The 14014-nt window shown below is 38.5% G+C and overlaps 1 protein-coding gene across 1 annotated transcript in view; it reads right to left on the bottom strand.

Annotated features, from left to right (window-relative positions):
- Nucleotides 1–14014, bottom strand: part of AQR (aquarius intron-binding spliceosomal factor) — a 98354-nt gene that overhangs the window by 51891 nt on the left and 32449 nt on the right. Inside the window, exons 12-13 of the mRNA XM_041744461.1 lie at nt 13230–13343; nt 11489–11592 (exon numbers count right to left, since the gene is read on the bottom strand). Coding sequence (XP_041600395.1) covers nt 11489–11592; nt 13230–13343 — 218 coding nt within the window. The remainder of the gene's footprint in view (nt 1–11488; nt 11593–13229; nt 13344–14014) is intronic.

Genomic DNA, 14014 nt, shown 5'->3' with positions numbered 1-14014 from the left:
GCAAAAAGTTTCCAAATCTGAACAAAATAAACCAGTAACTTTAAGGAAAACAACTGACAGTATTTGTTACCAAAGATAAAATTTTAACTTCCAAGTGAAACACTGGAATTTTGGAAAATGTACATTCACCACCATGAGCTGAACAGCTTTCCATTACTTAAATACAGTTTCATCATCCTTGCCAAATGCTGTCACACTCTATCCCAGTCCTCGGCAACCAGGGATTTTTCATTCCTGCAACCTTTTTTCCAGAAGGTCATATAAATGGAACCATACAATATATAGGCTTTTGATGCTGGTAACTTTCACTTAGCATAATACCACTAAACTGTACCCCTACTGTGTGAATATGTAGTTAATTCCTTTTTATTGCTGGTAGTATTCCATCATATGGAAGGAGCACAGTGTGCCTATTCACCAGTTGAAGGGTATCTGTTTTTGTTAACTATAAAGCCACTATATACATTTCCCCACAGAATTTTGTGTGAACATAAATTTTAATTTGGGAATATCTGTCAGAACACTAGATTGTATAGTAAATTCATGTTTAACTTCACAAGAAAGTGTCACATTTTTCCAAGGAGGCCCTACCATTCTGAATTCCCACCAGCAATATGTGAGACCTCCAGCTGTTCCACAACCTTTTCAAAAGTCAATACACTGCATGTTCTTTAACAATTCTAATAGATATGTAATATCTTATTGTGATGTAAATCTGCATTTCTCTAATAAGAAAGGAAGGATATATTCAATGTGCTGAATGGGAAAAATATGCAGCCAAGAATTCTTTATCCAGCCAGGCTATCATTCAGAATAGGAGAGATAAGAGTGTCCCAGACAAACAAAAAATTAAAGGAGTTTGTGACCACTAAACAAGCCCTGTAAAAAATTTTAAGGGGCCTCTTGTGAGTGGAGAAAAAAAAAAAAAAAGAACCAAAGCAACAAATACTAGAAAATACCAGAGACCCCACCAGAAACACCAACTCTATGAGTAACACAATAGCACTAGATTCATATCTCTCAATGATCACTCTGAATGTAAATGAACTAAATGCCCCAATCGAAAGACATAAGGTATCAGAATGGATTAAAAAAAAAAAAAAAAAAGATCCATCTATATACTACCTACAAGAGACTCATTTTAGACCTAAGACACCTGCAGATTGAAAGTGAGTGGATGGAGAACATCATTATACTAATCATACTAATGGACATCAAAAGAAACCTGGATTAGTCATACTTAGACAAACAAAGACTGTAAAAGAGATGAAGAAGGGCATTATATCGTAATTAAAGGGTCTATCCATCAAGTTCTAACAACTGTAAATATTTATGCTCCCTACTTGGAGCACCCAAATATATAAATCAATTAATAATAAAGAAATTCATTGATAGTAATAATAGTAGGGGACTTTAACACCCCACTTATAGCAGTGGACTGATCATCTAAGCAGAAAATCAACAAGGAAACAATGGCTTTGAATGACACACTGGACCAGATGGACTTAAGAAATATATTCAGAACACTTCATCTTAAAGCAGCATTCTTTTTGAGTGCACATGGGACATTCCATAGAAGAGATCACACACTGGGTCAAAAAAATCTGTCCTCAACAAGAACAAAAAGATCAAGATCATGCATAGTTTCAGACCACAACACTATGAAACTTGAAGTCAACCACAAGAAAAAGTTTTGAAAGACCACAAATACATGGAGATTAAAGAATTAGGGGGTTAACCATGAAATTAAAGAAGAATTTAAAAAACACATGGAAACAAATGAAAATTAAAACACAACAGTTCAAAACCTTTGGGATGCAGCAAAGGCAGTCCTAAGAGGGAAGTATACGGCAATATAGGCCTTCTTCAAGAAGCAAGAAAAGTCTCAAATATACAACCTGACCTTACACCTAAAGGAAATAGAAAAGAAACAGCAAATAGTCTAAAGCCAGCAGAAGAAGGGAAATAATAAGGATTAGAGTAGAAATAAATGATATAGAAACAAAAAAACTAGTAGAACAGATTAACAAAACTAAGAGAGGGTTCTTCAAAAGATTTAATAAAACTGGTCCCTAGCCAGACTTATCAAAAAAGAGAAAGGACCCAAATAGATAAAATCACAAATCAAAGAAACGAGAAATCAAGATCACAACCAGTACCACAGAAATACAAACAAGTATAAGAGAATACTATGGAAAATTATATGCCAACAAGCTGGGCAATCTGGAAGAAATGGACAAATTCCTAGAAACTTACAAACTACCAAAACTGAACTAGGAAGCAACAGAAATTTTGAACAGACCCATAACCAGCAACAATTGAATCCATAATCAAAAATCTCCCAACAAACAAAAGTTGTGAGCAAGAGAGCTTCCCAGGAAAATTCTACCAGACATTTAAGGAAGAGTTAGTACCTATTCTTCTCAAACTGTTCCAAAAAACAGAAATGGAAGGAAAATTTCCAAACTTATTCTACGAAGCATTACCTTGCCCTGAAGGCAGCAGGTGCAGCCCCCTCCAAAACCAGATAAAGGGGAGAATTACAGGCCAATATCCCTGATGAACATGGATGCAAAAATTCTCAATAAAACATTGGCAATCGAATTCAATAGTACATTAAAACAATTATTCACCACAATCAAGTGGGATTTATTTGAGAGCCACAGGGGTGGCTCAGTATTTGTAAATCAACTGATGTGATACATCACATTAATGAAAGAAAATATAAGAACCATATGATCCTGTCAATAGATGCAGGAAAAAAACGTCTCACAAAATACAGCATCCATTCTTGATAAAAACCCTCAACAAAGTGGGATAAGTGGAATATACTTTAATGTCATAAAGGCCACATACAATTTATTTTCCAATGGAAAAAAGGCAGTCTCTTCAACAAATGGTGATGGGAAAACTGGACAGCAACATGCAGAAGAATGAAACTCGACCACTTTCTTACAACATACACATAATAAGTTGAAAGTGGATGAAAGACCTAAATGTGAGATAGGAGACGATCAAAATCCTGGAGGTGAACATAGGCAGAAACCTATCTGACCTTGGCCGCAGCAACTTATTAGACACATTGCCAGAGGCAAGGGAAATGAAAGCAAAAATGAAATACTGGGACTTCATCAAGATAAAATGCTTCTGCACAGAGAAGGAAACAATCAACAAAAATAAAAAGCAGCCTATGGAATGGGAGAAGATATTTACAAATGACATTTCTGATAGAGGGTTAGTATCTAAAATACATAAAGAATCAGAGGGCAAGATGGCGGAGCCGTGCAGGTGCCTCACCTCACCTGGCCCCACCAACTTACCTAGATAACCTCAAATCGTCCTGAAAACCTATGAACTCGACCTGAGATTTAAAGAGAGAACAGCCGAAATGGTGCAGAGGGAAGGCTTTTCGCTTCTAACAAGGTAGGAAGGCAGGGAAAAACAAAAGAATCCAGTGGGGGCGGGCCCGCGAGGAGCCGGGCCAAGGGGGGGGGCGAAGGGGGCGCCAAGATTCTTCCCGGGTGGAAGGGGCTCGGCAGGGCAAGTGGGCAGAACCGCAGGAGCAGCCGCGGAGCCTCCAGCCTCTCGGAGTCACTAACAGAGGAAGTGGCCGGGGGAGAGCGCCCCACACACAGGGCCGATCTCGGTAAAGGGCTGGAGCCCTGGAGAGAAGCCGGTTGGTCAGGCGGGGCTCCAGACAGAGGGGGCTGCACCTGCTGCCTTCAGGGCCGCGGCCCGGGACCCGGATTTCAGCAGCATAGGCCCCAGATCCCAGGGCGCCGGGGGACACAGCCCAGGATCCTGCGCTCCCCCTGGGACAGGCGCACAGGAAGGAGAGAACTCTCCTGCTGCCGGGGGCCCCCGACCTGTGTAGATAGGCGTCCCCGCCCCTGGAGCATCCAGGCCAGTGCAGACGGGGAGCTGCGGTAGTTACTGCAGGAGCTGACTCCGGGGCTGGAGAGCTGGCCGCCGCCAGTCTTGTTGTTCCTCCTTGTGTCACCCTATCCCTGGGACGGAGTGGGGCCTCCAGGCAACAGGGGCCTTACAGGTAAACAGCTCCCACTGAGCCACCTGGTAGGGGGCGGGGCAGCTCCCCAGGTGCACATACCTGAGAGTTGGCACAGCCGGCCCCTCCCCCAAAAGACCAGCTGGAAGGACAAGGGAAGAGCAAGTTCTTGACCCAGCAGCACTGGAAAGCTTCAGAGGAAGTCGAGGAATTTACAGTATATAGAACCAGAGGGTACCCCTCCTTTATTTTTCTTCTTCCTTTTTCCAGTACAACTCGTTTTTATATCAGACTGTAAATTTCCAATTTTTTTCTCTTTTCCCACCTTAACTACAATATTTTACCACCTCTTCATTTTTAAGATTCCTCCTTTTTGACTTTAATATTTCTACAATTACAGTTCCTAGATATATTTTCCACTTCCAGATTCTCTTTAACATACTCAATTTTGGGAGATATACAACATATGTTTTTTCTGTTCTGTTTTTTGCTTTCTCTGTCTCATTTTGTTCTACAATGGTGTAAGTTAATACCTTCTAAAACATGACCAGTATGCACCCAGAACCAAGTGGTATACCGTGCTGGTTCATTTTGTGAGACTCCTCGTTCCCATTCTGCCCCCCTCTTTTACCTCATTTATGTTTTGGTGGTCAATGTTGGGGCCTTTTACAAGTATTTCTGGTTTATATAAATTTGGGACTGAGCACCTTCTAACATATAGAACTTAATATACTCAGAACCAAGAGGATCACCCTCTAGGACCCCTCAGGTAGACAACATACTCCCTCCACTACAACTTCGTCACCACCACTACACCACCATCTCCCAGTCCCCCGCCCCCTCCTTTTTTTCTTCTTTTTCTTTTCTTTTTCCTCTCTTATTATTTAAGATTGCTGGCCTTTTATTTTTTACTACGTTATTTAAAAATTTGTTTTTCACTTTAGTGGTCCTTTTGTTTTATTTTGTTCTGATCGTTGTTTGCAATTACTGGTCTCTGACCTCGGCAAAATCATTTAGGGTGAAATTTACTTAGGTTGTGGTTGATATTCTTGACGCAGCCAGTCTGCACTGAGCAAAATGACTAGAAAGAAGAACTCACCACCAAAGAAAGAATCAGAAATAGTACTCTGCCACAGAGTTACAGAATTTGGATTACAATTTGATGTCAGAAAGCCAATTCAGAAGCACATTTATAAAGCTACTGGTGGCTCTGGAAAAAGCATAAAGGAATCAAGAGATTTCATGACTGGAAAATTCAGATCTAATCAGGCTGAAATTAAAAATCAATTAAATGAGATGCAATCCAAACTGGAAGTCCTAACAATGAGGGTTAATGAGGTAGAAGAAAGAGTGAGTGACACAGGAGACAAGTTGATGGCAAGGAAGGAAGCTGAGGAAAAAAGAAAAAAACAATTAAAAGACATGAGGAAAGGTTAAGGGAAATAAATGACAGCTTCAGAAGGAAAAATATATAATATATATATAATACAATTGGGGTTCCAGAAGGCGCCCAGAGGGCCAGAGGGCCAGAAAGGATATTTGAACAAATCATAGCTGAGAACTTCCCTACTTTGTGGAGGGAAACAGGCATTCAGATCCAGGAGCTAGAGAGCCCACCCTCTCCACACACCCCCCGCCCCCGCCCAAATCAATATAAACCATTCAACACCTTGACATTTAATAGCAAAACTTGCAAATTCCAAAGATAAAGAGAAAACCCTTAAAGCAGCAAAAGACAAGGGAAGAAATATTAGATTAACAGCAGACCTCTCCACAGAGACCTGGCAGGCCAGAAAAGGCTGGCAGGATATATGCAGGGTCCTAAATGAGAAGCACATGCAGCCAAGAATACTTTATCCAGCAAGGATCTCATTCAGAATAGAAGGAGAGATAAAGAGCTTCCAAGATAGGCAGAGACTGAAAGAATATGTGGCCACCAAACCAGCTCCGCAAGAAGTATTAAGGGGGACTGTGTAAAAGAAAGAGGAAACCTGGGCAGCCATGGTGGCACAGCAGTTTAGCGCCGCCTGCAGCCCGGGATGTGATCTGGAGATGCAGGATGGAGTCCTGTGTTGGGGTCCCTGCATGGAGCCTGCTTCTCCCTCTGCCTCTGTCTCTGCCTATTTCTCTCTCTCTGTTGCTCATGAATAAATAAAATCTTAAAAAAAAAAAAAAAAAGAAAGAAAGAAAGAAAGAGGAGGCCCAAAGAAATAATCCACAAAAACAGGGACTAAATAGGTATTATGATGACACTAAATTCCTATCTTTCAATAGTAACTCTAAACGTGAATGGGCTAAATGATCCCATCAAAAGGCGCAGGGTTTCAGACTGGAAGAAAGCAAGACCCATCTATTTGCTGTCTACAAGAGACTCATTTTAGACCTAAGGACATGTACAGCTTGAAAATGAAAGGTTGGAGAACCATTTACCATTCAAATGGTCCTCACAATCCTCATATCAGATTAAGTTTATCCTAAAGACTGTAGTAAGAGATGAAGAGGGACACTATATCATACTTAAAGGACCTAACAATCATGAATATTTATGCCCCTAATGTGGGAGCTGCCACATATATCAATCAATTAATAACAAAACTAAAGACATACTTAGGTAATAACATACTAATAGAAGGAGACTGCAACACGGCACTTTCTGCAAATGACAGATCTTCTAAGCACATCTCCAAAGAAACAAGAGCTTTAATGATACACTGGACCAGATGGATTTCACAGATATTTACAGAACTTTACATCCAAATGCAACTGAATACAAATTTTCTCAAGTGCACATGGAACTTTCTCCAGAATAGACCACATACTGGGTCACAAATCAAGTCTCAACAGACACCAAAAGACTGGACTGTCCCCTGCATATTTTCAGACCATAATGCTTTGAAACTAGAAGTCAATCACAAGAAGAAATTTGGAAGAAACTCAAACACGTGGAGGTTAAAGAGCATCCTGCTAAAAGATGAATGGGTTAATCAGTAAATTAGAGAAGAATTAAAAAGATTCATGGAAACTAATGAAAATGGAGATACAACCGTTCAAAATCTTTGGGATACAGCAAAAGCAGTCCTAAGAGGGAAATACATTGCAACACAAGCATCCCTCAAAAAATTGGAAAAAACTCAAATACACAAGCTAACCACGCACCTAAAGAACTGGAGAAAGAACAGCAAATAAAACCTAAACCAAGCAGAAGAAGAGAGTTAATAAAGATTCCAGTAGAACTCAATGAAATAGAGACCAGAAGAACTGTAGAACAGATCAACAAAACCAGGAGTTGGTTCTTTGAAAGAATTAGTAAGATAGATAAACCATTAGCCAGCCTTATTAAAAACAAAAGAGAAAAGACTCAAATTAATAAAATCACGAATAAAAAAGGAGAGATCACAACCAATACCAAGGAAATACAAATGATTTTAAAAACATATTATAAGCAGCTGTATGCCAATAAATTAGGCAATCTAGAAGAAATGGGACACATTTATGGAAAACCACAAACTACCAAAACTGGAACAGGAAAAAAATAGAAAACCTGAACAGGCCAATAACCAGGGAAGAAACTGAAGCAGTCATCAAAAACCTCCCAAGACACAAAAGTCCAGGGCCAGATGGCTTCCCAGGGGAATTCTATCAAACGTTTAAAGAAGAAACCAAACCTATTCTACTAAAGCTGTTCAGAACTGCCCTACGAAACAGCAATTGCACTGCTGGGGATTTACCCCCAAAGATACAGATGCAGTGAAATGGCAGGACACCTGCACCCCAATGTTTATAGCAGCAGTGTCCACAATAGCCAAACTGTGGAAGGAGCCTTGGTGTCTATCGAAAGATGAATGGATAAAGAAGATGTGGTTTGTGTATACAATGGAATATTACTTAGACATTAGAAATGACAAATACCCACCATTTGCTTCAACGTGGATAGAACTGGAGGATATTATGCTGAGTGAAGTAAGTCAATCGGAGAAGGACAAACATTATATGTTCTCATTCATTTGGGGAATATAAAAAATAATGAAAGGGATTATAGGGAAAGGAGAGAAAATGAGTGGGAAATATCAGAGACGGTGACAGAACATGAGAGACTCCTAACTCTGGGAAACGAACAGGGAGTAGTGGAAAGGGAGGTGGGCAGGGAGAAGGGGTGACTGGGTGACAGGTACTGATAGGTGACAGGTACTGACAGTGGCACTTGATAGATGAGCACTGGGTGTTATGCTCTAGTTGGCAAATCAAACTCCAATAAAAAATATACAAAAAAATCTATAAAGTATCTATTAAATTCAACACCCAAAAACCAAATAATCCAGTTAAGAAACGGGCAGAAGACACTTTTCCAAAGAAGACATGTAGATGGCTAAAGGACACATGAAAACGATGCTCAGAATTACACATCACCAGGGAAATACAAATCAAAACCATAATGAGATATCACTTCACACCAGTCAGGATGGTTAAAATCAAGTGTAGGAGAGGATGTGGAGAAATAGGAACCCTAGTGCCCTGTTGGCAGGCATGTGAACTGGTGCAGCCATTCTGAAGAACAGTTTGGAGATTCTTCAAAAAGTTAAAAATAGAATTACCATGATCCAGCAATTGCACTACTAGGTATTTACCCAGAGAACACAAAAATACAGGTTTGAAGAGGTACATGTACCCCAATGTTTACTGCAGCATTATCAACAATAGTCAAACTACAGAGAGAGCCCAAATGTCCACTAGCTGAATAATAAAGAGGAGGCATATATATAAAATAGAATATTACTCAGCCATCAAAAGAATGAAATCTTGCCTTTTGTAACCATGTGGATAGGGCTAGAGCGTATTATGCTAACTGAAATAAGTCAGTTAGAGAAAGACAAATACCATATGATTTTACTCACATGTGGAATTTAAGAAACAAAACTGATGAACACGTGGGAACAGAAGGAAAAAAAAGGACAAAGGGAAACAAATCATAAGAGGCTCTTAACAACAGAGAATTGAAGATGGATGGAGGGAAATGGGTGGGGGATGGGCATTAAAGAGGGCACCTGTGATGAGCACTGGATGTTGTATATAGGTGATGAATCACTGAATTCTACTTTAGAAACCAATACTGCACTGTATGTTATATTATATATTTTTAATTTGGGGGAATATAGGGTACCTGGGTGGCTCAGTGGTTGAGCATCTGCCTTCAGCTCAGGTTGTGACCCCCCAGGGTCCTGGGATCAAGTCCTACAGTGGGTTCCCTTCATGGAGCCTGCTTCTCCCTCTGCCTATGTCTCTGCCTTTCTCTGTGTCTCTCGTGAATAAATAAATAAAATATCAAAAAAAATTTGGGGGGAATGTATTTTTCATTAACACTACATATGCTAAGACTTTACATATGCTTTTACATATGCAAAAAGGTTTTTAATTGATTTTAATAAAGTCTTTAGAATTTTTCTAGTTTTAAATTTTTTTTGAAGATTTTGTTTATTTGACAAAGAGAGAGACGGAGACAGCAAGCATAAGCAGGGGGAGTGGCAAAGGGAGAGGGAGAAGTAGGCTACCCACCGAGCAGGGAACTGCTACATGGGGCTCAGTCCTAGGACCTTGGGATCATGACCTGAGCTGAAGGCAGATGCTCAACTGACTGAGCGACCCAAGTGCCCCTAGTTTTAATTTCTAATGTAGTAAATATAATCCTCCATAATTTACAGGACTGTAAAGGGTCACTATGGGCAAAAATCTCCATATGCATGATGCAGCTAAACTGAATGTAAAAAAATAATGGACCCAAGTGCCCCTAGTTTTAATTTCTAATGTAGTAAATATAATCCTCCATAATTTACAGGACTGTAAAGGGTCACTATGGGCAAAAATCTCCATATGCATGATGCAGCTAAACTGAATGTAAAAAACAAAACAACAAAAACAAAACTATGGAAGTGTTTTAAAAATATAATATTTTATAATCTTGTGATGAAGCCTTCTACACAAACCATGTTATTATTCAAAAATAATTAACAAATTGATTAATTAAAAACCTAAAACATTTGTAATAACAAAATACAATGAAACAGTTTAAAAGTGAGAAACTAAAAGTGCAACACAAACTAGACAAAATATTAGTATGCAAAATATATAAAAACTTAAAAAATTCAGTATGACAAGCAGTGAAATACAAAATAGCAAAAGATAAAAAAAAAAAAAACCACCACCACCACCACCACCACCAACAAAATACCAAAAGATAATAACAAGAAACTTCCAGGGGAAATGCAACTGGCCAAGAAAAATTGAAAGATGCTCAATTTCCACAATATAATCACAGAATGCAACGTAAAAAACAAGGAGGGTTCTTTTATCCTTGGATTGGCAAAAATGAAAGACTAGTACACTTACTTGGTAAGGAAAGAAATAAATCCTCATATGCTGTTGGTATAATTAATATATATTTTTGAAGGAAATCTAGCAATATGTAACAAATTTTAAATACGTAACCCCTCTGAGTCAACTATACTGCTTCTGGGAGTCAATACTAAGAATTTTTTTTTTTAAGAATTTTTATATATATGTAGAAACGATGTTGCTTATTACTAAATTGTTAGTAATGGCCGAAAATTTAGAAAGTAAAAATCTGTTAACAGGAGAGTGATTAAAAAATAGCATAGTAGACTTGCCCAGTGGAATTCTACATAGTTCATTAAGAGAATGAAATAGATCTTCATGTTTATTGTAAGAGTTACTAGTAAATCTTTTTATGAATATCAAAAACCAAACCAACTTTCAAGCTGAAACCAAGTTTGTTTCATTTTAGACAGCCAATAAACTAAACATAATTTCTCTCAAGAATTAAAGACAATAGGGAGATAACAGAGCAGTTAAAAGCTGCTTAGGTTTGGACTTAGGTTGGACTCCTATCTCTGCAACTTACTTGTTATTTGACCTAAGCAAATGACTTATCAATTCTGTGTTTTGGTGACCTTTTATCTAAAATGGTCCCTTGTCATTCATCATTCATACATACATACATAAATAAAATGGTACCTTGTCCTCACCTGAATGTTTTGAGGATTATTTATACACTTAATAGAGTACCTACCATGTAGTATAAATGTATTACTACCATTTTAAAAAAGCATATTAGCTAAGTGTCAAAGAATATTACTAATTTCATAAATTTTAAACACACAAAAATTTTTCTCATACTTCTGACATCATATATGAACATTTACTGGTTCCTGCTTTATGTTATGATTACCAGTTATATGTTGTACTCTAAGAAAAACTTATGATCTAGGAAAAAAGTTGAAGTTACAAAAAATATAAATCTTGCCCCCTAAAATAGAAGATGAATAATTATATCTAAGTGACTTAAAGACACCAACTGCAAGAGAGAAGTACTAGTTTTAGTGGTGCAATAAGTTACATTACCTAATAATGCAAAATGATTAAAAGCAAAAAAGAAAATTAAAATCCGGTTTTCCTTTCATGTCAGCTTACCTAAGAGGTCCAAAAAACTTGACCAAAGATTCCCGAGTATCTACTTCTGCCACATTTGAGAGGGCAAAATCATAGAGTTCAGGGAAATGTGCAAAAGCAGCTCTCTAGAAAAGAGAAAACAAAAAAACCAGTAACTAATGCCTACATATTATTATAATCAACTACAATTTACATACTACAAAATATAAATATCTTAATATTTTTATTCTTCTCTTTCTTACATGCTTCTCATATGTGACCTTTGCCTTATTTAGCCAGAATTCAATACAATAGGAAACAAACTAGAATTATTCTAGCAGTAGTACAAAAACAACAAAGAGTCAATGTTTAGTTTTTTATTTCTAATGCTGTATTTTGAACATACATGAATAGTCATGAAAGCTAGCTTCACTGACAGGGAGAAAAATAAAACAAAATTCTTTATTATCAAGAACTGGCCCAGGCAGCCCAGGTGGCTCAGCGGTTTAGCGCCGCCTTTGGCCCACAGTGTGATCCTGGAGACTCAGGATTGAGTCCCAGGTCCGGCTCCCTGCATGGAGCCTGCTTCTCCCTCTGCCTGTGTCTCTCATGAATAAATAAATAAAATCTTGAAGAAGAAAAAAAAAAAAAAAAAGAACTGGCCCAACAAAACTGAAAGAAAGTTCCAAGGGAAATTCCCAGTGAGGAGACAGCTTGAGGGAGAATTCAAAAGCCCAGTAGTTTGTGCTTTTACTTTGGAGCTCTGGAAAGAACGGACCTTGCAGGGTAACGCTACTAACCAACATGGGATAAGCTGCAAGGAAACAGAAATAGCATTACAGTGACTAGGGAAGAGCATCTAAGATAACATCCCTAGTCTTCCTTAATGCCCATGTGGCACAGAAAAGATCCAGAAATTTTCATGTGCCCCATAGTAGGTGGCATCACAAGTTGCCAAGGTTACTGGTGAACGTGCCATTAGATTACTACAGGTAATAGCAAAATGACCTTGCAACCCCAGCCTCAGTGAGCTGTTTAAGCTGGGAAATGAATGGGAGTGAGCTCTCAGGAGAACTCCAGCACCACCAAGAGCAAGGCTGGAGTCTCATCAGCAAGGACACAGTCAAGTTCCCTGGGAACAATCATCATCCCTTGCCTGGTGCCAAGAAAGCAGATCACATGCCATACCAGCTGTGGTGGCTTCAAGGGCAGAAGTGGAAGGACAAAACACCACTGCCCTGAGAAGAGCAGGAAAAGACCTCTGAAATGGGACACTGTGCAGATCATTCCTCTTCCAAAACAACGAGGCTATCACAGTGCCTCCACATACCCAGATGTCATTCTGGGAAAGAGGGAGAGCAGAGTGGAATCGATTATGGAAGACAATTTCAACTTAAGTTTGACCAAGTCTTTACCCAAAATGACTCTTTAAAACAGAAAGAATGGAATTTCTTCAAAGTGACAAACAAAAGCTTCTTTCTGCTACCAAAGAGAGTATGAACAAGATGAGATCAGTAATAGAAAACAAACAAAATGAAACAATATGCATCAAATTGGTCTAACAACCTACAGGAAATTTGAGTGCCAAATTTATCAGTATCTTGATTCTCAAAACTGAAGAAAGCCATTTTTTCCCCCATGGATTCATCAGAATTAGCAATATTTCAAAAGTTCAAAATGAAAATATTATTAAAATAGTACTTTCTTCTACCTGTACTATAAGAAACTATTTATGACCCAACTTGATGGAGCAGAAGCATAGGCTGCACTGCCTTTCACTTACCTGTAGAGAAGTAATTCTGTCATAGTGAATTGTGGTCATCTCATTTTCTGTCAGAGCATTTCCAGTCTGGTCGTTAATCTCAAAACCAGTATAGAACTTAAGCATGTCCAAAAGCTGAAAGGATATGTTTACATTAATAAACTGTGTGAACATAAGAATAAGGAACCATGAACAAAAACTATTATAAAGAATAAACAAATTCTTATAACCTCCCAGAAGTGCGGAAGATCTCTGGAATGTAAACACTATGACAAACACTTCAGAACATATTCAAAACATGTTTTACTTGTGTGAGAATAAAGTGTGGGTCTAGTGAATAAACTGTTAAAGTCTTTTTCATATACATGGTCTACTTCTACAGAAAGGAACTTATACTGCAATCCCAATAATGAATAGACATTAAAGACCTAAATGATGAAAGCCAAACACTAATGGAAAAAAACAAATTACATCACTGCAAATTTGTGTAACTAGACCAGTAGGGGGAAACCCTGAGGTCTTTAATTTAAGCCACTTAACACAGAACTTTCTGAACAAGGTTTTGGAATTTGTAATTGGAGAAATTCTCCTCTGTGTACTGCTTCTATTAGGGAAAAGCAGCAGGGTGAGGAAAGTGAAGATATTTATTCCTGTCATCTGTCTCCATGGCCATCAAGCCCTTCCTTTGGCTTAATTATTGTTGCTAATGAAGGCCTGCTTTCCCTTCATAGCAATGGTGGTATCAAGTGTCTACTTGTTGCATTCACTCCAAATCTTTATTATTGATTCTAACCTGTGGCAGATCA

Source organism: Vulpes lagopus, chromosome 2, assembly GCF_018345385.1.
Source record: "Vulpes lagopus strain Blue_001 chromosome 2, ASM1834538v1, whole genome shotgun sequence".
In the NCBI taxonomy this organism is placed as follows: Eukaryota; Metazoa; Chordata; class Mammalia; order Carnivora; family Canidae; genus Vulpes; species Vulpes lagopus.
The sequence above is the reverse complement of the archived record's forward strand: the minus strand, read 5'-3'. Positions and strand labels throughout refer to the sequence as shown.